The sequence below is a fragment of the Acipenser ruthenus genome, chromosome 15 (genome assembly GCF_902713425.1).
Source record: "Acipenser ruthenus chromosome 15, fAciRut3.2 maternal haplotype, whole genome shotgun sequence".
NCBI classification, from domain to species: Eukaryota; Metazoa; Chordata; class Actinopteri; order Acipenseriformes; family Acipenseridae; genus Acipenser; species Acipenser ruthenus.
The window spans coordinates 20,091,541-20,116,057 of record NC_081203.1 but is presented as its reverse complement, the minus strand read 5'-3'; the positions used below and the strand labels follow the sequence as shown (position 1 = coordinate 20,116,057).

General features: G+C 39.7%; 1 protein-coding gene across 1 annotated transcript; it reads right to left on the bottom strand.

Moving 5' to 3' along the window:
* Window positions 1-3,357: 3,357 nt before the first annotated feature.
* LOC117422691 (G-protein coupled receptor 176-like) lies at window positions 3,358-21,975 on the bottom strand. The gene is made up of 4 exons (XM_034037952.3): window positions 21,837-21,975; window positions 20,242-21,075; window positions 8,822-9,074; window positions 3,358-5,449 (listed from the first exon to the last, which is right to left on the bottom strand). The coding sequence occupies exons 2-4, from the start codon at window positions 20,477-20,479 to the stop codon at window positions 4,339-4,341; spliced, it is 1,602 nt and encodes a 533-aa protein (XP_033893843.3). The 5' UTR covers window positions 20,480-21,075; window positions 21,837-21,975; the 3' UTR covers window positions 3,358-4,338.
* Window positions 21,976-24,517: the final 2,542 nt, after the last annotated feature.

The window sequence follows — 24,517 nt, the reverse complement described above, 5'->3', positions numbered from 1 at the left end:
ACCATCAATTAATCTAATTAATTTCCCATAGTGCTATAAAATGTGGAAGAAAACAGCTGTGGCTTATCAGGGTAGAGGTGGATCAAATCAATCACTAACAATTATAATTGCTATCATTTTTTCAGAAAGGAACAATCCATCCAATAAAGTTACATGTAAGAATATTAGGGGTTGCAAGTACTGTTGTTTCTTGTTCGTTTTATAATTATAATTCATGTTTTCTCCTTTCGGTAATAACCATTTGGAATAAACAAAGCTTAAGATGAGTTAAAACATAAAAGCATGAAAATATATATAAAACATAACATGAAACCTTAACATTGGTTTCTCTCCTTTAAAAAAAATACTGCTTTAAAAACAATACACATCTTTAATTTATGCAGGAGTTCTGGTCTGTGAATACTGTCTCTGTAATAAGGTTAAAACACGGGGGTATGACAATACATCGTCGCTGCTGGGTTCCGTGAATATAGAAGGCGGCACTTCATTATAGCAACGCTAAGGATCGATTTGAAGAGATGCAAGTGCATACTTGTACAAATGACAAACCGTACAGCCGCTTATTGTTCGGTGTACTGCAATCATACTGTTAATAAAGTGAATTAGAAAAAAAATGAGGTGCAAAAAGAAAAGGCATGTCTATACAATACAGAACGCTATGATTATGCTCTCGCTGTCCAACACCAGGGATTGATCAGAAGCACAGCAATTAAAAATACAACACAGGGACACCTCCAAGCTTTGAAAAAACTACCGCGGTGGAAATTCCAGATTTACTGGGACTGAACAATTAATGCAGGGCGATTGGGGTTTGGTTAATTAGTGTCCATGAAAGGTGAGGGAAGGGGCACTGGCTAGAGGCAGGCAGGCAGGCACCATGAAAGCTTGAGGAGGCTGAACCCTCAGTCCTGACCTGAACACCCCGGCCTCTGTGCCATTCAGTCCTGGGCCTCTAACACACAGAGCCTGATGGTTGTTTCTATTACTATGCAGTACCATGTTAATATATCAGGACTGGTAAATTAGGGTTTTAGAACCGCTGTGCGTCTCCAACCTCAACCTGAATAATATCAGTGCTCAAAAACGGATGCTCCTGAAAAATGTTCCTGCAAATATAACTGGGCACATTTTCAAACCATTTTACTTCAGTTGTTTCTTGCTAAAGTTTTTTTTTTAACATTAACAGAAAGTAGGAGTTAATTAAACACTGGAGAAAAAGTGTTGATTATGGCTCACGATGCACGCACCTGGCCAGACCCTTGAGACAGCAGTGCTAGAAATCTAGATTTTCTTTTTTATAATTCTATTGTTGGATCACGGTTGTTTTCTCTATATATGTAAAGATCCTGAAAGAGCTTCTTACAATACCGTTACAATGACGTAATCAACAGCAATTTAAATAGCAATGCAATATCCAGGTCTTTACTGATCCCTCCTGACTCTATGACATTGTAATCAGACAGTGTTTTCTTCTACAGAGCTTTGAAACTCATTAAGTGTAGTACCGTTACCCATGAATAGATATAGCACTTTGGAAATGACTGAATCAAAACCTGAGCTTTCTTTCCTCAACTAATAACATGTTTCAATAATAGCACAGGAGATCCAAACCTATATAGAAAAGGCAATCTGAATGTAATGTTTATATCTCCACAGAAAACAAAATAAAAGGTATTTGCTGATGTGTGTCATGATATCCATTATTGATAGAAATATCTCATTAAAATATCTAAAGAAGCAGTAGCTTCTAGTGGAAATCTCCCTAAAGTATTATCCCAGAACTGTGCAACCTCTACCAAAGAATCTGCTGTTTGAAAACCAACAAGAGAAGCACAGAGAATAGGACAAAGAACTGGAACAGTTGCTGACACACACTGTTGTGTACATGGGCTTTATCATGACGATTCATTTGATCGTCAAAAGATGAAGGACAAATGATATGGTTATATTCAAATGAATAATCAATATTTAAAATATTTTGAAGTCAATGTGTAATCTATAATTGTGGTTAAACCGATGATCTTAACATATCTGGGTGAATATCAGTACCAGGTTTCTGAAATCATCTGATTGTGAAATGAATGGGGTGGCTGTACCGTTTGCTCCAGGAGAAGATCCTACAGTTCCTGCATTTTCCCAGCATTTTAGAGAGGAAAAATGTCTGGGGTTTCCTGTCACACAGGAAAAACTGCAATGCAAATAAGTTAGCACCCATCGTTTAGAAGATAGAGGTCTCACGTTGGTCAATGGAGCCAGTTGCACAGCAACCCACTGTCATGCCCCTTGTGAGGCCATGGAGCTTTCCCATTATTGTTTGTTGAACAACTAAGTCTACTATCATCTCTATTTTTGTCAGTGAATATTCCTACAATAGAATAGTTTTCAAAGCCACTGGACTTTTCAGTAGATTCACCTGGTAAAAAAAACAATTTTTACCTTGCTAAACTTGTTTGCATCTGGCTGTTGCCATGGTAATGTATCTGCTTCTGCACTCAGAAGCTGGTCAGAGATGGTGTTCTAAACTGCACGGTGCTGTTATGGTAATGGAATCATTTCTCCATATATCTCTATCCACAGATATATACGCACCCGGGGGCCACATGTAGTGCTAAATGTTTGGATAGAACTGCCCAATGAGGTGGAGGGACTACTGGTCCATTACCCTGTCATCGTTAACAGAACTACTTTGTACTTAAAGGATCAGGATTGTGCCAGCTATCTGACCCATGCTAAACTCATCCATGCTTCCTGCTTCAATGAAGTATTCAATTGAATGCCTACAGACTGCAGGTGACACTTACTTCAGCATGGATTATAAATCCTTTAACAACTCAGTCAGTTCAGAGCAGATTTAGCAAGAGCCTGGTTGCTCACATTTCTGATTGCAGTCCTGATCATTTTAGTTACACTTCTTAACAGAGCTGGGGTAACTCTCTACTTAAGTAATGCGTTACTGTAATAATATTACTTTTGTCAATAATGGTAACAAGTTTGATTTTTAATAATATTACAGTTACTTTCTGCAAAAAAGAAACAAGTTCTTACCTTTTCTCTGTTGCACACTTACATTAGTGTCTTTTCTTTTTTAACCCTGACGCGTCAGACTGCTCTGATGTTGGTGCCTCAGCACTGATGACGCGATCTCTTCAAGATGTCTCACGGCAATAATAAGCCGTGGGGCAATCAAATCAGTCTTTCTGAGCCTTGTATTTGAATAAGGCTAGGCACTAGGAACAACAAAGGAGTATCCCTACATGTCAATTTCGCTGATACACTTAAGAAATGTCACACAGGAAACGCATCTATTTTAATAGGACAAGATTGAGAGGAAGCTCATACCTGACTGTACGTACCACTTTTATTTATTTATTTGTTTGTTTGTTTGCGTACAGTGGTGGGCACATTTATTGCATCACCCCATTATTTTTACGTTTATCACCATACAGTTCATTTTTCTATAGACCTTTCTTTGTTTTTGTTATTGTTGATTTGCTATTCGTGGTTTCATTGAATTCTAACGTTTCTATGATTTTCTCTTCATACTGCACAATGATTGAAAGTCAGAAAATATACAGTACATTATGTTTATAAGCCAAAAATTTATTTTTACTACAAACATTTTAAAAACCTGTTTGACACAGTTAATAAATGAATTACCAGACATATAGTTAAAAAATGTTTCGCAACAACTGTTTCGCAGAACAAGACAAGGAAAGAAATATAATGAGTAATATAACAAGTAATATAATGTGCTACTTTTTTTATTAAATAATAAGTAAGATCATTATATTTCTTTTTTTCTGAAGAAATGAATAACGAGTAATAACTAACCTGCCCAACTCTGCTTCTTAACAAGGTAGTTCTGATACCACAACTAAACAGTAGGGAAATTATTTGTCATTCCATTTTGGCATCATAAAGTCTATTTTGTGTTAGCTGGGGGCATAAAGGGTTGAGCACTTACCTTATATGTTTTCATCAGCATTATGTTGATCTACCACAATTTCAGAGTTTGCATGGTAGACATAATTTGCTTTGCTATTCCTATGGTACAGGGCTGGTCGTGCACATTCAAGACAACCGTTTGTAATTTGTCAACATTTAAAGCATTCAAAACCCCTCATAGAAAAATCAGTAAAAGGTAAATATGAACAGTTTTGCAGTCAAATACATTTTTTTTTTTATTGCCCAGGTTCATCATTAAAAACAGTGTTTTAAAATGGCCACATGAGCAAAAGTTTCATAGTAAAAATATTTGGCACCATTTTAAAGAAAGATACATAAAAGACAAAAAGTACATGGTCCATGTCGTTTGTTTGTTTATTTTACAATCCAAAGTCAGGAGTCCACCTTGGGGAAGATGCTGACTTTATTGTTCCTGCTCATCTTCCTCTCTGCTCTGCACTTGGGCTGCTTGGTTTGTATGAGCTCCTCTGGTGTGTTTCCTAACGGAGGGAGCAGCCTTTTCTTACTGTTCCTTGTCTCTGACAGCCACTGCGGTGGGAGCTCGAAGGGCCCGAAACCAAACTGCATGGCGTACTTGTCATTGATGTCTTCTACCTCCGAGGGGGTAGCCGGGGCCACCTGGACGGCCGAGTCTGAGCTGTTGTGTGGGGGAGAGTACTTCTGCACCAGGGTGTCCTTGATCTCCATGCTGGTGGTTGGGATCGCCTTGGGACGTAACTCTCCAGACCCCACAGACTTGGTCTCATTCTCCTCATCCTCGCTTCGCTTGAATATCTGCTGCTGCCCGATGTTGAACATCTCAAGGAGCTGGCTTCCCGAGCGTACGCTGGGCTCCTGAGTAGCATCCGCGATGCCATCCAAGCTCACGGTGTTTCTCCGGCTGTAGCGTCTGTGGAGCTGAACGATGGTTCCCACCAGACACTTGCGAACCGACTTGTTAACTGTCAAAAACAGCAAGGGGTTGGCCAGCAAGGAGATCTTAGGCAGCCATATGGCGGTGAGCAGCAGGAACACGGATACGTCAGAGATGTCGAGGATGGTCCTGTAGATCACTAGAGTCACGTAGGGGATGCTGCACAGGATGAATGTCAGCACCATGGACAGCAGCATGGAGTGCAGTTCTGCCTCTCTTTGGGAGACGTAAGGGATGGAGATGGTGTTTTGAGGAGTCCGCAATGCGGCGATGATGACCTTTTTCTTCTGGCTGGTGCTCAGGGCTCTGCGGATTAACATCATGAAGATGAAAACCACTGCCACAGGCAGGATGACAGTGGTGATGTTGTAGGCGAGGACGTACACCAAGTGGCCAATTGAGTAGTCCAAAGTCTCGGTGCACAGGGATGTTGCGTAGATGTCCGTGACGTTGCTGACTGCAAATACAGGGACGCTGGCCACCATCGCGTGCACCCAGATATATATGACCATGTCTCTGGACTTGGAATCTGATATTTTCCTTTCCAAGGGGTATAACACTGAATAGTACCTGTTAACCAAGCACAACAGGGTTAGTTTAAAAAAAGTCAGTATATATTTAAAGAAACTCTTGGATTACATTTTAATTATGCTAACACTATCCTTAAAAAGTACAAATACTGTAACTATGATACATTTTCACTGGTAAAACTGCCAAAAAAACAAGCCATCAGTTAGATTTATCACAGTTCCTTGAGTTTTTCAATTGTAGAGTTACACTAAATCGTTTTAACAAGTCCCAACACGTCCTTTTTATTTTTTTATTTTATGCTGGCAACAGGGCCAGGTCAGCATCCAGGCAAGCACCCGGGGCCCCGACGCCAGAGGGGAGCCCACACACATACAAAAATAGAATTGCAAATATGAGTAAATGTCCACTGGAGGTCCATTGCCCAGGGCCCACAAAAAATTATTGGGTGTCTCTCTTGGTGTTAATTGTCTTTAAGCAAAGATGAATGAATTCAGATCATTTTGATGTGTGGTGCAGATAGGGTGTGGCCACCAGGTTTTTAACCAGAATAAATAACCTACACTGTGCTCTTCCTACTGTCTAAACAGTTTTTGGATACTTGGAAAAGGTTGAAATGTTTAAACTCCACACCATTAACATCCTTGAACTAAATCTGAATAATCACAGACACTACCTGCACCAGCAGGAGGCTATGAAGGTAGTTGTAAATTTTAAAGCAAAATAATAAAGGGAAATTAAAAATTGGTCTCCTATTTTGGAAGTTTTTAATATACTGATCATAGAATGTTTTAGAAGAGATATTTGCAACTAATATTTTAACCATGTGAACCAAGAAACATATAGAGCACTGCATTTTTTAAAGAAATATTCACTAATATATAACACAAATACACATAAATATACATCTGGGAAGCATTAACACATTTTGTGATCTTGACTCGCATGGTAGCGTCAAATCAAATAATATTTGTTTTAGTTCAGCCTCCCCCGGTCTACTTCACGACTTTAAAGGTTTTCACAATAGATTATTATTATACTGTTTGGTACACAGTTCAATAGCAACGACTGTTTTTTTTCTTTGCACAACCTCCCTTCCCATCAGTTTGGGTCCCAAGTTAATTCAGACGAATTTATTGCATTCGCTCATAACTATCCTTCTTGTCATAGCCCCACACCAATCCAATTTATATGACCCATGGGGGCATTAAGGGCTCATCCATAATTATCATCAATTGCATCAAGCGTACACTGTGTACTCTTCTTCCAGACCCCCATCCGACCCCCCACCCCCCAAAGGCATACATAAAAATGTTGACATTAGAAGCAGACCCTAGAGGTATTTACTTACCACAGAGAAAGTGACAAATGACTAGTTTACTGTATCCTATATTGCGCAAAATGGCTCACAAGAGGATCATGATCTTTAACTTAACTGACTCATGGATTTCCAAAGGGGTAAAAACACTATTTTTCATTCCAATATTGTTCACTGTCTGTGTGCAGAAAGCAGCCACTACCTAGCCTTGCATGTTGTTTGCTTAATTGTATATACAGAGAGAGGCAGCTCAAGACATTTTGCAATAAAACTGAGTAGTATTACATGACAGGCAAAATTTTCCAATGGGTATACTGTATGAGATTAGACTTTTTGAAGATCTTGCGCTGATCTTTGTACAAACACATTTTAGACACATTATTATTGTATGTATTACAATGAATTGCATTTTCATTTAATAGTGTGGTGCTGTCTTTCTGTATTATTTGCCATTCAAATGATCGGCCATGCTTTACACTGCTATTGCTAAACAAATTTCAGGAGAAAGTTTTAAACACAAACACAGAAAGATAACCAGGGCTTGCTGATGCTCCACTGCCTTCTATACTCCTCTATATGATCCTTTTTCTCAACCAAAATTAAACTATCATGCGCTGTGAAAAAATGACATCTCTGGCGGCTACAGTCATTATGTAGGAAGACGTTAATATTTCATACGTACATTGCCTTTGACCCCCTCCCCCTTCCCAGCACACTCTTTGCACGCTTTTAGTACAGTACTTGATACCACTTGTCCATTAGATGTAATTCTGGTTAAATCGGATTTAAATAAATACATATGTAATGTACACCCAACTAACACAACGCTCTCTTGGTTTATCAAAGTCATCATAACCCCTTCATGGAATTCCATCCTTATATTTACATTGATTTTTTTTGTTGTTGTTGTCTTTTACAGCGACACTATCTATTCTAGATGTGAGTGCAGTTGTGGTCAAATATGATAATGCTTAAGTGTCCATATATACCCTCAGATTATGAAACTCTCAAAAACGTGTGCTTCCTAGTTTATAAGAATTGGATTTGGTTCTCAAATGTGAAACATTCCGGAGCCTCATATACCCCCATCACTAGGGGTATGCACCCTGATGTACAACTTAAAAGAAACTCAAGTCAGCAAACATTTCAGTTTCAGCCTTCATTATTGTGAGGCTTTCCCAGCAAGGAAACTATGGTCTATTTTTCTATTTCTGCAGTGTTTCTTTTTTGAGATTATTGTCTCAGTCATAATGAGCTAACATTGTGTACCTTTAACAACAGAAAATAACTGCTAACCATCCACCCAAGTATCTGATAAGCAGCTTGGCTGCTGGCTATGGGTACAGCAGGTCTAAAGACGGTTGATAACCTGAACCTACAGCCTTTAGCACTGAAATGTCTGCTATAGTCTTTGCCCTTATTCGCTGTTAGCAAAGCCTCCCTATCTGCAGAAGGGCCAGAGGGACCACTGCATCACAACACTGACTCTGCCCTCCTGGCCAAGATCCAGCAGCCCCTCCAAGGGAGATTTAAATCAAATAGATAGAGAAACAGAGACAAAATGTCTTAGAAACACCGCCGTGACACCCGTCATAATGCTCTCAGCCTGCACTGCAGAGCTCTTTTCATAAAAAAAACAGATGGCATTCCTGTCATCTTTTATTCATGATCCTACAAGCTGCTCGCTGCCTCCCTTCTTGTTTCAGGATTGCTATTTTTCAAAGACAGTGTGCAATTGTGAGGTTGACAGTGAAGAGGGAATCTGTTAATGTAAGAGATTGGATTGGAGAGAACAGCTCACCTTTGGTCTTCTATCACTTACACTAATTATTAATGAAAAACGTTATTAAGGTGAAAATATAAAAAAACAGCTCTCTATTCTTATTTTTGCAATTCTCTACTGAATTGTTGGGAGATCTAATCTTTAGTGAAATGTGCATGTTGTTAAAATGTATTTTTTCACAGTGTAGACATTATGTTTTACTGTAATATGGTACACATTTTTGTTTTGTTTTCCTGCCAATTCAAATTGAAAGGATATTGTTCATCTCAGCACCTGTCTTTGTTAGTGTTGAGTGTTTTGTCTACAGGCTCACCTGTCCATAGCGATTGCAGTGAAGCTGAGGATGCCCACTGAACAGAAGACCTTGTGCAGGAACTTGATGACTTTGCAGAAGGGCGGGATGTAGACCCACCAGCAGCACTGCGGGCTGGCACTCAGGACGATGTCGAAGGGCACGCACACCAGGCTGGCACAGATACCAGAGCACGCCAGGTTCTTGATGAAGCGATTGGTCACAGTTTTTAACACAGTCGTTCGGCAGGTCGACCACAACACCATGACGTTACCTGAGGAAAGCAAAAGCAGCATTTTTCAGACCTGCCTGTTCCTTCCCATTTAGTGTTACTCCAACCCTCCCTGCACAGACCACATTACAGACTCTTTTCTTGGCCATTTCACCGGGAGAGTGTGCTTGCTTCCACCCTTCAGTCTTTCTTGACTGTTTTGTATCCTGTAACATGCTTTGACCCTGAAGACACTGCTGAGGGGAGATAACCTAGGGAAGTTAAACAGTAACAGACGACAGTACTTGAAAGTAAGGCAAGCTAACTTTCTTGAACCTAACATAATTCCAGATACCTTTTTATAAAATGGTGAATTGAATTGAATTAGCTAGAACCTGTTTAAGTACTGGCACTAGACAGTAACATAAGTTAAAGTGACCTCAGGAAATCAAAATGACTGTTGCTGAATAGTTGCACTGCTTATATAACTAACCATGTGAAAACAGATTGCATCAATTGCAGATTAGGGCTTGTACCCTTTACCACTTTGATTTACTACCATCTTTTGGCATCAAAAGTTGAGATATCTCCAAGAAACATTATTACTTGATAATAACATTACCTATATTTGTGAAACAAGCGAAAAAAGTGCTTTCCACTAATCGTAACTGAGAGAGTCGGTGATGGTACAGCACTAGGAAAAGGTGCCATATACATAAGAACATAAGAAAGTTTACAAACGAGAGGAGGCCAATCAGCCCATCTTGCTCGTTTGGTTGTTAGTAGCGTATTGATCCCAGAATCTCATCAAGCAGCTTCTTGAAGGATAAGAAGCTGTAGAGGCTCAGATGTTTCCTATCAGATTTCATGCTATATCCGAGGGCTCTTATTCCACATCCTTCAGAGAATAAAGGACCCTCTCCAGATTCCAGACCCTTGTGGTTCTTAATCATCCAGAATGAACAGCAAGTGTAGTGCAGTAACAACCATTCCTCTCAAAGTCTGCAATCAGCACCATGAAAAACAATTGCCATGACCTACATCCATCGCAGGTACAGACAGACAGACAGACAGACAGACAGACAGACAAGTTCCTCCATATATCCCCAGATACTCAATAACTGCAATGTTGTGATATTCATAGGGTTGCCACCTCTGGGGTACAAAAAAACGGGACATCTGAACAAAAGGGCCTTTGTTAAAACTCTCTAGAAATCCAAGTGTCATCCAATAATATATCAAATTCTTATTGTGCATCTATTGCAGTAACATTATCTGCAGAGGCTGTGTGGTCCAGTGGTTAAAGAAAAAGACTTGTAACCAGGAGGTCCCTGGTTCAAATCCCACCTCAGCCACTGACTCATTGTGTGACCCTGAGCAAGTCACCTAGTGCTCCGTCTTTCGGGTGAGACGTAATTGTAAGTGACTCTGCAGCTGATTCATAGTTCACACACCCTAGCCTCTGTAAGTCGCCTTGGATAAAGGCATCTGCTAAATAAACAAATAATAATTTATTAACTTATCAACTATCAACTTATGGGACTTACGGGAAGGCATATCCAAATTCTAAGTTTCTTTACAATTGGATAAGCGGTTCTCAATCTAGAAATAAAAATCTAAGTGTGCCATAGTTTTGTACAGAGTATAGGCCTACATTATTATTATTATTATTATTTATTTATTAGCTGACGCCCTTATCCAGGGCGACTTACAATTGCAATACACACTGTATGCCTAGTAGGGGACAACACACATAGTTAAGATTTCTGATTTTTTTTTTTTTTTTTGCTGGTGATTCTGTGGTCAGTTCTCAGGATGCCTCACCACATCCAAACAGAGAGGAAAACATTAAATCCCAGGTAAACACAGACTTTTGTTTATGTAAAGCCTGTAGCAAATAAACAATGAAATCCCCACATATATTCCACACCCTCCTTTGTCTCCAAGTGAGCAGCAGTGTCTCTCTGCACAGCTCTTAATGAGTGAAACTGACGTCATCGCCAGAGAACACAGTTAAGAAGGGGGCATGTCAATGTTTCATTACTGCAGCACAATTTATTCACATGCAGCATTACTGTGAAACACTGATTAGGAAACGAGAGTGGCTGATGACAGGAATACCACACAAGGTTGTAAAATGCTCATTTATTCCAATGTCATTGCTGCACAAATTTATTAAAGAGCTAGGAAGTGATTTTTTTAACATGACATTTTTATATACAGTCAATTGCGTTTTACCCAAGTCCCAAGTTATCATTGGCATGAGTAGCTAAAGTCTTGGAAAAGCCTGGAAGAGAAAAATAGCCCTTCTGCATGGTTGTCTGGTGATAGGAAGAACTTATAAGTCATCTCTTAAGGTTGTTATAAAAAAAATATTTATATTTTCAATGGGTTTTAATATGTATTATGCAACTGCATGGTTTAAGGGATCACTCTTCAAAGCACAAACTTCTGTGTTGTAATGATATAACCACGTCTACATTGTGGAGGACTCACGTAGAGTATAAACATGATTTTGAATGAAGTTTTGTATTCGGCAGCCGGGATCTGAAAGGGAAAGGGACTTTGTTCTCATGTTAATCACACCACCTGTCGTGTCTTAATGCTTAACTCTATGCAAGTTAAAATCAGGGTAATACTTTCTTTAAAAAAAAAACCCATCAGGTTTTATTTTAACTATGAACTCTGGAACAGTGCGTCATGAAAGCTTTGCTGGGGTCTGAAGTGGTGAACCTTGGAACACAATGTGATTTCAATTTAAAAGACTAAGAGAAATAGGTGGTGGAATACTAATCTATTTGTTCAATTCACTGGTAAATTGGTTATGTACTCATAAAGCCCTACACATGCTTTTAAGACACCATTAAATACTTATTGAATCTGCTGTCATAAAGGAAAGCTTACATTATCTGAAGAAAGAATGATGAACAGGAGCCATTAATGCATTTATGTAATAATGATCTATTCTAAGCAAAGACAGCAAACCTGTACAGTACGTGGCAGCATGTTTAGCATGTTGGTCATCTGCAATAATACCCTCCACTACACAAGGACTATTCAATGCATATAGGGTGTCTGATTTTCCAATTCTCTGGTTCAATTTTGAATTCTTAAAAACAAGTTTAATCGAACTGCATTTCTATGTTAATTTGTTACCACATGAAATCAGATATAACCCTCTTTTTAAAAATTCCATTTGGTGCGTAGAAATCGTCTTTAATCCTAAACTCAGAAGCCCTGAATAGATTTTGTGTAAACGGTCTGCATGACTGATTTTATTCATAAAGCATGCCAGACTTTGTAATATATAAAAGCTGCATCTCCCTGTTTCAGTTACAAGGCAACGGTCTGACAAAGGGCTGGTAGTAGGTGCTCGGTTTGCAGGTGCTTCTGTATCCAAACCGCACAACGTACTGTACTGATTCTTCTTCGTCGTATCTCCAGTCCAACCTTCTATATGGTCTTCTCTCAATATTCTGTACTGATTATTATTATTTATTTCTTAGCAGACGCCCTTATCCAGGGCGACTTACAATCGCAAGCAAATACAAATACATTCAAGTGTTACAATATAAGTCATACAATAAGAACAAGAAATACAATAATTCTCAAGTGTGACAAACCACAATTCAATAATACAGCAGATAATAGTGAAAGTTACATCAGGATATGATTAAATAGTGATAGTTACATCAGGATATGATTAAGTACAAAATACTACAGATTAAACACTTGGCAGATTACAATATTCTGAGGTACAGGATTAAATGCTGTAAAATAGGGGGCAGATAAGAGCAAAATAAAGCATATTTAAATGAAGGGTGATAGTGTCCCAGGATACAACAGAGGAGTTCTACAGGTGCTGTTTGAAGAGGTGAGTCTTAAGGAGGCGCCGGAATGTGGTCAGGGACTGGGCAGTCCTGACATCTGTAGGAAGGTCGTTCCACCACTGCGGAGCAAGGGTGGAGAAGGAGCGGGCTCGGGAGGCAGGGGAGCGTAGCGGAGGTAGAGCCAGTCTTCTAGTGCAGGCGGAGCGGAGAGGTCGAGTGGGGGTGTAGGGAGAGATGAGGGTCTGGAGGTAGCTGGGTGCAGTCTGATCAAGGCATCTGTAGGCTAGTACAAGAGTCTTGAACTGGATGCGAGCGGTGATCGGGAGCCAGTGGAGCGAGCGGAGTAGTGGAGTAGCGTGGGCGAAGCGAGGTAGAGAGAACACCAGGCGAGCAGCAGAGTTCTGGATGAGCTGGAGCGGACGGGTGGCGGACGCAGGGAGGCCAGCCAGGAGGGAGTTGCAGTAGTCTAGGCGGGAGAGTACCAGGGCCTGGACCAGGAGCTGGGTAGCATAGTTGGTGAGGAAGGGTCGGATTCTTCGGATGTTGCTCAGGAAGAATCTGCAAGTGCGTGCCAGAGTGGAGATGTGCTGGGAATAAGAGAGGCAGGGGTCCAGGGTGACCAAGGTTCTTAGGTGAGGAAGAGGGAGAGAGTGTGGTAGATTCCAGAGGAACAGAGATAGAGAGATCAGAGGAGGGGGAGGAGGAGGGAAAGAAAAGGAGGTCATGATGTTCCACAAGGGACCGTCTCAAAAGCGACAAAGTAATATGTCTGATTTACTTCTTGGTGGCTTCTCTTATGAACTTGCAGACGAAATGAGAAATTTGGGTCTAATCTTTGACCCAAATCTTTCTTTTGAGAAACACGGTAGGAACAATATTAAAAAATGTTTTTATCATCTAAGAAATATCGGCAAACTGAGAAGTATTCTTTCCCACTCAGATACTGACAGATTGATGCATGCTTTTGTATCTTCTAGAATTGATTATTGTAATGCCCTCTTCTCTGGTACTCATAGCCATGTTGTATCTCGACTGAAACTTATACAAAACGCTGCAGCTAGAATTTGAACCGGGACTAAGAGATGAGATCACATTACTCCTGTGCTAGCATCTCTGCACTGGTTTCCAGTCCCACTCAAGATAGATTTTAAGGTGTTGCTTTTAACTTTTAAAGCATTAAATGGCCATATTTAAATTATCTTTTAATGCCATATATTCCTAGACGCCCACTCAGATGACAGAATCCTAGGTTGCTTACTATCCCACAAATAAACACAAAAAACACAGGTGGTACAGCATTCAGTCATAGGGCCCCAAAACTGTGGAATGATCTGCCTAGCTCTTTAAGGGAAGCACCAAGTGTCACTGCTTTTAAAACAAGATTAAAAACACACTTTTATAATGTAGCGTTGTTATGCTAAACTTATGTTCCTTTTATTCTCTGTCTTGTTTTACTGTTCTATGTGTTTCTTTTGTTTTCATTGCATTCTTTTATTAATATGTGTCAATGTTTTTATTCATGTGAAGCGCTTTGTGGCAATTTTTATTGTGAAAGGTGCTATATTAAAAATAAAGATTTGTAGTATTATTGTTGCTGCATATTTCCATTTTGTTTTGGTATGGTCACTGATCCCTCTTGAGCAGTTTAAACACCTTCCTCAAGTCGAACCAGTGCAGACCTGACTGAAAATGGTGGCCCTGCATCCTACTGACAGTATTATGGCAGTTTGTTGTCATTTTGTAAGGTGGTCCCTGTATCAATTTTCAATTCTGCAGTCATGTTCCCCCAACGTCCTCATTATCAGTAAGTCTAACATACCTTTAGCTCCTTTTCTTAGTTGTGGAATACAAATCTGGCACAGAATTGTGTCTATACACTACATTGAGCTCAGCTGATAGATTTCACAAACCAATGTGACAGCACTGATGAGTGGCGCCCTCTTCAGTCTGATCCCCACAAAACATCTGAGAAATACTACAAATAATACAATTGAGACAGATACTAGACTAATAATAATCCAGTTGTCACAGACACTAGCATTCCAATGGTTCATATGTCGAGAGGGTATCAATCTTTTCCAGCTAAACTACAAAGACTGCTACTCTTCTGTTAAGTTTCTTTCTTCCCGTTTTTTACTAGATTGTTTGTTTGTTAATTCATCTGGTGATTTGAATGTAAAATGTAATGCTTGCATCGGTAATAACAGTGTTTTTCAACTCAAATCTTTTTATAGGGGTTCTGAAATAAGGGTTGGGATCCAGGGGTGACATATTTGAAATTGAGTAAATACAGTAACAAGAGAGAGAACATTATTTAATCACGATCCTTCATAGCGGATAATTGAAAAATGAATAATTCATTTTAGTTCAATCCTACCGTAACCAAAAACAAAACGGTTTCAGTATTAAAAATTAAATAGAGATGAATCTCATATGAAATGTGATTCTTTCATTACCAAGAACATGAGACAAACATACTGTATGCCTCATTTCCAATGCGCTGATCCGGATTCTCCCACATTCCTCCTGAACCCCCATTGATCGTCTACTCGAGCTGAGTGAAAAGACTCTGTTTTGTTTTGTTTGGTGACAAAGTGTCTCTTCATGTCACAAGCATAACACTAGAACTAAATACTGATAATTACAACAAACCGGAAGATAAAACCAGCATGCTGCCATTAAATGAATGAACACACTGAGTAATCCAACAGAGTATGATCTGCAAAGATGCAAAGAGGTCAAGCAATTTCAGATCATTATGGGAAATCAACAACAATTCAAAGTAGCATGCATCTCTTGTTGTGCTAAGCTGGGGTATTTCAAGTTAGTAAAGTATGCTACATGATTAGGGCTTCTGATTTTCAGTTTTAACCAATAAAACCTGATAAAACACAAAAATAATGAAATCAGTGGATAGCCAATAAACACCAGAAAACACCAGAAAAACTGTGGAAATGGTTAATCAATTCACCTTGACTTCACCCTTTTCCCATTAAAAAATAAAACCTACTACAAAAATAATAATAAATACATTTCCCAGTGCTGCTGGGCAATCTCCCGCCTTCCTGAATACTTTAAACCCGCCCCAACTACGGAGTGACAGCACATTTCTACATTTCTATTGGAGACTCCGCTTGCGAGATTTAAAACGAATTACAATCAGAATGGAGGCTTCTTAGCGGGATTTAAAGCTGTATTACAGTTAAGATACAGAGGATTAAAAACTGAATTGTGGCAAAATGTACAAAAATGCCTACACACAAAAACCCCAGAAGAATGTGCCTGTGACCACAGGGATTTGGTTGTGGAAGACAGTAAAGGAAAGAAGGTACAACATAACTGTGCAAGTAATGTCAAGTTACTACTATACATATTTTGACCAAAAAAAAAAAAAAAAAAAAACGCTCAAGCATTTTGGAAAGTAACCGAAAACACTAATTTCATACAGTATATCAAAAACGAAAGCCCTGAAAAAAAAAGATTTACATAAAACTTGAAAATAGCTAAAAATAACACTGAAAAATACAATTAATAAAAACTGAAAAATAGAAGCCCTATACATGATTTAAATTACACATCTATTTTAACAAGTTTGTAATATATCTGCTTCATCTGAGTGAAAGTAAACTTCAGTCAAGTAAACTTCTGATTAAGTAAACAACAGGTAACCTCTGTCTGATCTCTATGTCAATCCAATCACCTTTTTTCATCCACCAAATCTTAACAATGGATGTTAGTCCAATGATAGTACTAATCAGGATCTGTGATATCAGTCATTAATGTTACAAGAGAACCTACCTATAATCCCTTTTTTGGAAGTTCCTGATAATTCTTCCATAGATTGTCAGACTATTTTTCACTTTGGTGAAATCCATTTAATTTGCTATTAACCCTGTGCAATACCACCTGAAATTCTAAATGTCCTGTGCTGCATGACTTGTAGAATCCTAGTTGCAGGCTCTATTCACATGACACCATGACCTTTCAACTCTGCTGTGGGGACAGCAGAGTTGAAAGGTCGCTCCATCATGTGATCTCTCTGAAATTGCAGAGTACTGAAAAGTCGGCAACTAGGATTCTACAGGCACAGCTTATGCCAAGTGGAATGTGATACAGACAAAAGTGAACTCAAACCCACTGTGAATCATTAACAGGGAAGGCTGAGGTGTAAAAATAAATAAAATGACTGTTGACACTTCTTTACCTTTAAAAAAGCTCAGAAGTTGCATAATGCAAAAAGAAAAAGAAAAAAAGGGCTCTATATTAAAATCTGGCTTGCTTATCAGTCATTCTGTGTTCAGAGCCGTGACAATATCCTGTGCATAGTCACAGTTCAAAATGACGGGCTTAATTTGCGTCACCACAATTTTTTATCTTAATTAAGCTATATCCTAATACTGAGCACAAAGGGAATTACCGGGATTGCAGACTGTTTTGGCAGCAGTAAGCCCGAGCTGAATGAATGTGCACTTCATTTCTGCTTTACTGTTCCAAGCAGTGTTACAGAACGACCTGCTTTATCTTTGCTGTATCCCGTGCTGTACACATAGCGGCAATCTATATTTCAACATAATCCTGATTGCTTTGAGATTTGAATCACATCGTGTGGAAGGGTGGGTGTATTCACTGACACGGGAGACAGAAGATTGTAGTTACAAACACCACACAGGTGCCCAGTTTTATTTATTTTCTTTTGTATTTATTTTTGCCCGCAGAGGGCGCTGTTGTCTGTGGCCTGTATACCGGCAACGGTAATCAGGACCACAGGTTACCAACACAGGTATAGGCAGGCGCACTCACAGGTGCTCAAAAATAATAATGAAAACCAATGCGAAATAAAAAAGAAAATACAACACAGTAATAAAACTACAAAACAAAAGTGCTGCTTACGCAGTGCCCCCACTGCCGCTATGCCGGTCAGCTCGGGTCTCCGTCCTATGCTTCGCTGTGCACGGCCACCCGAATGCACACCCAAGCGCAGTTCTTATGGGCCGAGCAATCTCCCAAGGCCCGCCTCTCAGCCACTCGGAGAGAGGGAAAGCCCACACACCCTCTTCCCCACCTCTCCGTGTCATCGCCATGACTGACAGGCGGATCCTATGAGACTGCTGCCCTCTTCCTGCAGTCCCACGCATGTGCCAGATAGTCAGTCCAGATCTCCCCTGTTACAGATGGAAATACATTTCTTCACACTGTGAATTGGGATTTAAAGAATCTAGCAATAGCCTGGTTTTTATTTTAAATAAACATCTTTGTTGTTGTTTTTTTCTCAAATCGTTATTTCCCAAGCTTACTAACTATTCCAACCAAAAATGCTTCTGAAAAGATATCTGGCTTTTCAACTTGTGTATTTGTGTTTTGTTTTAGTAAAGGCTTTCATCCAAGGCACTCTGAACTGGTGCATTATTAAAACAGCCTGCCGTTTAAAAATAGAAAGCGCTAGTAGTTTTATGGATAGAGCTTGAGTAAGTCCCAGCACAAACAAAAAAGAAAAAAGCTAACCAGCTACGTCAGAGATCACTTTCTGCATCCCTGATAATATCCTGTTGTTCCAAACAGAATAAAACGGAGGATGCTGTGCTGAAGCAATGCCTTTCTAAAAGCATCCATCACCATGTATGAATTGATTTACCGCGCAGTATATTCTAATACCTAGAATGGACTGTACCAATTGCGAAGGAACATTTTGCAGCTGCAATAACCAAGGGCTAGATTTTAAACTGGTTGCAAATGTGCGATAATAAAGAGCGATCCCCCCGCTATGTTAATTTGGAATCAGATTTGTATTCAGTCGCGGTGGAATGAAACAGTACCTGGTGCCTATCTTTCACGTCCATTCTAGTTTGAGATTTTCTGTGTACTGTGCTGATTATTTATATTCGTGTTCAAAACATAAGGACGATACTGATGACCCAAAATGAATGGATGAACCAATCTGACTAATGACACACATGGACTAATACGTCCTAAAGAATGTCCTCACCAAGTTTATCACAATTGTGTATGCGGTTCTCTATGTAAAACTGTATTGTTACAGGTACATACCTCCTTCATTATCTGTATACAAAAACCATGTGTCGGTCCTATTTGTATAACACAAACAGTAGCAGTGTTTATGTTAGTCCCACAAAGCATTTAGATCACTGAACTGACCCCTGTGTCTTCCAGTTTCATATACAACACACCAGTTCTTTGTTCTCGTACAGTACGTTGCTGATATGCTTGTACTGTTATCTATGAGACCAGCCTGAGATTCGATTGACTGTTGTAGTACTAACAGCCTGCTACACTGTAGATTACCTGTGTTTATTAACATTGTGGATCAATCAGACATCGCAACAGCCACATGTATCGAAACAAGCTTATCCAACACAGTTTGTGGAAATATCCACATGTTGCAAGCTCAGTATTCTGACATTTCTGGACATCACATTCTTCTAAATATTTTATAATTATTTATTGTATCTACAAAGCTTGATAAGATATTCTTCTGGTACGTGTTTTGAAAGAGAATAAATAACACAGCATAATCTTTTTGAAATGCTGTGTGGCATTGTAAAAATACTAAAAAATTATATTCTTAATTGTTGTTGTTATTATTATTATTATTATTATTATTATTATTATTATTATTATTATTAATAAACCATATTTTCTTATAATCCCATGTTGACTGTAATATGTTATTAATTTATAACAATATGTATATTAGAGTACAACAAAGGAGGTGTTTTATTTGTTTACATATTTGTTTTGCTTCTCGGGGACACAAGCTTGCATATAACCCCCTGCTGCTGCAGGTATAGCAGGAGCATGCTGTGCAGCTCACAGCAAGAAGGGGAGGGGGGGCTTCTGTGCATGGTGCTGACACGACCTTTTGAACAAACTTTGATGACTGAATTGGGACCCCCATTTGAAAACTGAGGAAAAGTAAAATCCCAAACAAGAATAAAAAACTAAAGTAGGTGTTGTTTGCATACTGTCTGTAATGTAATAATAATGTTTTCTGTACTACGTGTGTGTGTGTGTGGGGGGGGGGGGTGTGTGCACAGGCTATATTGTTCAACACAAAATACATGTATTAAATTCCCAGTGAACCTAGGTTTAGAACCACTGCTTTAGACAATTTAAACTAACTGGAAAGCCTACAAGGCATGCAACTTATGTATATAACCGGAGTCCATATAATGAATGTTGTAAAAAAAAAGAAATAAAAAAACAGTCACTCTTAAATCACATTTAAGTACAAAATTGAGCAAGACAGTTGGAACAGCATACAGCTTTACCAGCTGCACAAGCCAATCGTACCCACACTCGCAGGTTGCTAATGTCATATATAAATACAGTTATATTCCATGCACGCCTTTCTATTTCAACACACGGCATTGCAATCAACTCACCCAACAGTGACCCAATGAAGATGAGCACCTGCGCCGCGATTGTGAAGTTCCGGTAGGTTTGCTCCTGACTGTAACCCTTACTTTCCAACGGGATGATCCGATTCGCACTCTTGTTGTCGTTATCCCAATAAACCAGCGGACTGGAAGTGTTTTGGAAATCCCAAATCTTTGTAGCTGTGGTGAGGATCCCGCTTTTGTTCCCAATTATGGCAGACCAGCTCCCACTGTCCTCTTCCATGTCTCTTGTTGTTTGCTATGTCTTTACAAGCATCTCTGAATCACATTACCGAGACCTCAGCGGCTTCTGTTCCGTTTACATGTTTAGCATAGTCTTGCTGGTAATAACCAAATACTGTACGATTATTAATGAATCCCCAAACCAAGGTCAAAAGTGGAAACTGTCTTTATTTACCTTTCTGCTGAAAATACTTATCGATAAAGCGGCGTGCGCTTTCATTGGGAATTTGGAATGAATGCGGTTGGACTGCACACTTGTTCTGTAAGGTGCCGGTCTACTAGTCTGGTGTTTGCACCGTGCTCGGCAGTTTCTCCTCGGCCCCCTTCCATGTGAAAAATAGAAAAACAACCACCCACTTCCTTGAAGTGCTCAATAAAATGAATGTAAGACTTTAGAATTGTTAAATAAGCACCACTTAAATACACGCCTTTGCTCACAAATATTCTCTTCCAATCTCTCAGCTCGCCTCTGTCCCGAGACAGGTGTGCGAGTAAGGGCATATTTTGTCAGACAGCCCAATGTTGCTTAAGGGACACGGATCAGTACTGCATTTCCCCCCTCACGTTGCTTGTCTTCTTCAGTTCCCAAACTGTGCTCTGTGTAATAAAACAGAAATTGTCAACCACAGCAGCGCATTTTTGCATTATGTTTGCTACTCATTAGCCTTTGCCGTATAGCCAATAGCTGTCACTGGGCTAACACAGGCAGACGCAGCACTAAACTTCTGCCTTTTTGTGTTTATTAAACACATGAGGTGCGATTTCACGAGTTACCGCACCTAAATTATCTCCAGTGTTCAGGGATAGTGCAGAATAGAATGCAGTGCATTTCAATTTATTTATTTATTTATTTTTTACCGTGAGCTTGTTTTTTTGTTTTATATTAAACGCATGTAAATAAAAGACTATGTAGCGTGGCTCAATAGGTTATACGTGTTGTGCATTATAGCACAGTAGCATTGTTTGCATTAACAGTCACTTTATGGTGCACAATGTAAAAATAAACCAAATAAATCTCTAAAGGGATACCTTCCGTATATCACACACATTTGATTTACAATCGGTATGTAATATAGGCGTGTACCTCTTGCTGAAACCGTTTTTAGTGTCACCAAAAATAAACTGGTACCGTACGATGAAACTGGTTTCAAAGAGGGGAAATACCTTGCCTGTAGGTTTCTAATCTATATAACACTGTACAGGCGGGCCACGGCTGGCGTGTTTTGGATGATGCATTTTCTCGAGACATTATTCAAACACAATGCATGCACTATCTAAGCCTGTATCCACTTCAGCTTTCATACATAGTAGAGGCCCTTCTCGACCCTGCCCGCCTCGCATGTCTTCCCACCACTTACCTTTTCTATCCAGGTTTCCCGTTTCAGCAACAAAACGACTTTCTCTTCTTCAGCAGCAAGCGCTGTTTGTAGCTGACTGCAGGATGGAGCGCCGCCCCTTCCCCCTTTTCGGGCTTGAGTGTGTGCGAGCGTAGTAAGGGGTGGGGACTCGCATTTACAGAATGCGTGTAGAAATGAGTGATCGTAACAAAATGCATTCAGTGATTTATTTCTACCTAATAAAAAAAAAAATGGTATACTGTACCAGTATTCTATGACACTATCTATGGATATACACTCTCCACAAAAAACGAAGAATGCACAATTTTCTCTGAAATAACTTGAAACTGACAAAAGTAATTGGCATCCACCATTGTTTATTCCATATTTAATAGAAATCATACTTTGCTTTTGATTTTTTATTCAACATAATATTGTAAATAAGAAAACAAATGGCATGGACAAATGGGACCGCTAACCTAATATTTTGTTGCACAACTTTTAGAGGCAATCACTGCAATCAAACGTTTTCTGTAGCTCTCAATGAGACTTCTGCACCTGTTAACAGGTAGTTTGGCCCACTCTTCCTGAGCAAACTGCTCCAGCTGTCTCAGGTTTGATGGGTGCCTTCTCCAGACTGCAAGTTTCAGCTCTTTTCATAGATGTTCGATAGGATTCAGATCAGGACTCATAGAAGGCCACTTCAGAATAGTCGAATGTTTTGTTCTTATCCATTCTTGGGTGCTTTTAGCTGTGTGTTTTGGGTCATTATCCTGTTGGTTTTTCTTTCAAAAGTGGAGTCCTCCTGGGTCTTCTTCCATGGAGCCCACTTTTGCTCAAAAAGCGACGGATGGTGTGATCAGAAACTGACGTACCTTCACCTTGGAGTTCAGCTTGTATCTCTTTGGCAGTTATCCTTGGTTCTTTTTCTACCATTCACACTATCCTTCTGTTCACTCTGGGGTCGATTTTCCTCTTGCGGCCGCGCCCAGGGAGGTTGGCTACAGTTCCATTGACCTTAAACTTTTTAATAATATTTGCAACTGTTGTCACAGGAACATCAAGCTGCTTGGAGATGGTCTTGTAGCCTTTACCTTTACCATGCTTGCCTATTATTTTCTTTCTGATCTCCTCAGACAACTCTCTCCTTTGCTTTCTCTGGTCCATGTTCAGTGTGGTGCACACAATGATACCAAACAGCACAGTGACTACTTTTCTCCATTTAAATAGGCTGAATGACTGATTACGAGATACGAATTAGTATGTGTGATACTAATTAAAGAAACTAATTAGTTTGAAATATCACTATAATCCAATAATTTATTATCTTTTCTAAGGGGTACCAACAAATGTGTCCAGGCCATTTTAGAATATATTTGTAGAATAAGCAATAATTAATCTCTTTTCACAGCTTCTTTGCTTTATTCTATGACATACCAAAGGCATGCAAGTATACGTGATAAAATAGCTTTTAATTTCATCACTTTTCAGGAGGAATGAAGCATTATTTCAATGAGCTGTAAGGGTACCAACAAATTTGAGCACGTCTGTATGTATCACGGGCAATACCATATAATAATCATCTTGTGCCAAGTGGCATCTCGTTCACTAATTTCTAATTCTATATCCTGCCAATGGAACAAGGTATAGTTGTAAACAAATATTACAAAGGCTCCCATTCTCGGCACAGCATTGCCTACCACTTATACTGATTCCACAGAGAAGCAGCACATATCCAGGACCGGAAGAATGGAAACACCACTTAGATTTAGCAAGAGGGTGCCTCCAACGGGGGAGTTATCCTCTCACGATGGTTACCTCATTGGACACTGAAGTTATCAATTTTATTATACAACAGCCAGATACAGCTCTCCCATTGTTTTGTAGGGAGGTCAGCCATTCTGTTATATTCTTAATAACGGAAAAGATGACACTAATTAATTACACCTGTTCTAAAACCACTGCTTACTGATGAATCGCTTAACAGAGACCCCCAAGCCCTGCTGACAAAAACTCTTTGTGGACTACATTGATTATTTCAGACAAACAGATGTAAATGAATAAATAACATTAAAAAGCTGTAGCATGGCTCCCGAGTGGCGCATCCAGTAAAGGCGCTCTGCGCGGAGTGCAGGATGTGCCCTATAGCCTGGAAGTCGCAGGTTCCAATCCAGACTATGTCATTGCCGACCATGACTGGGGGTTCCTAGGGGGCGGCGCACAATTGGCTGAGTGCCGCCCGGGTAGGGAGGGCTTAGGTCAGCAGGGCAATCTATGGTTCACTGCGCACCAGCGACCCCTGTGGCTGATAGGGTGCCTGCGGGTCTGCAGTGGAGCCATTAAAATCTGTGTTGTCCTCTGGGACTATAGGTCTGGTGGCTTCGTTGTGGATGCACTGCTTATTAGGAGCTTAATTGGTCCAATTTATTAATTTAGGGTACAGTTGGAACAAAAACCAGGAGGGGCACCAGGATTGGAGTCCCCTGGTCTATATACAAGGCCATAGTCAGCTGTGAGCCACCCAAGGCACAGGCCTTGGTTAAAATCTCTTACATGTTGCTTTGCTGCAAAATAAAATGCATTTCATCTCTCATTATATGCATATATTATGCATACATGCTCTTCAAAATATTTTACTGTCACTGCAGACTAATGCAACACCATACAGCTCATACCACCATAGCTGTGTTCAAATGGCATCG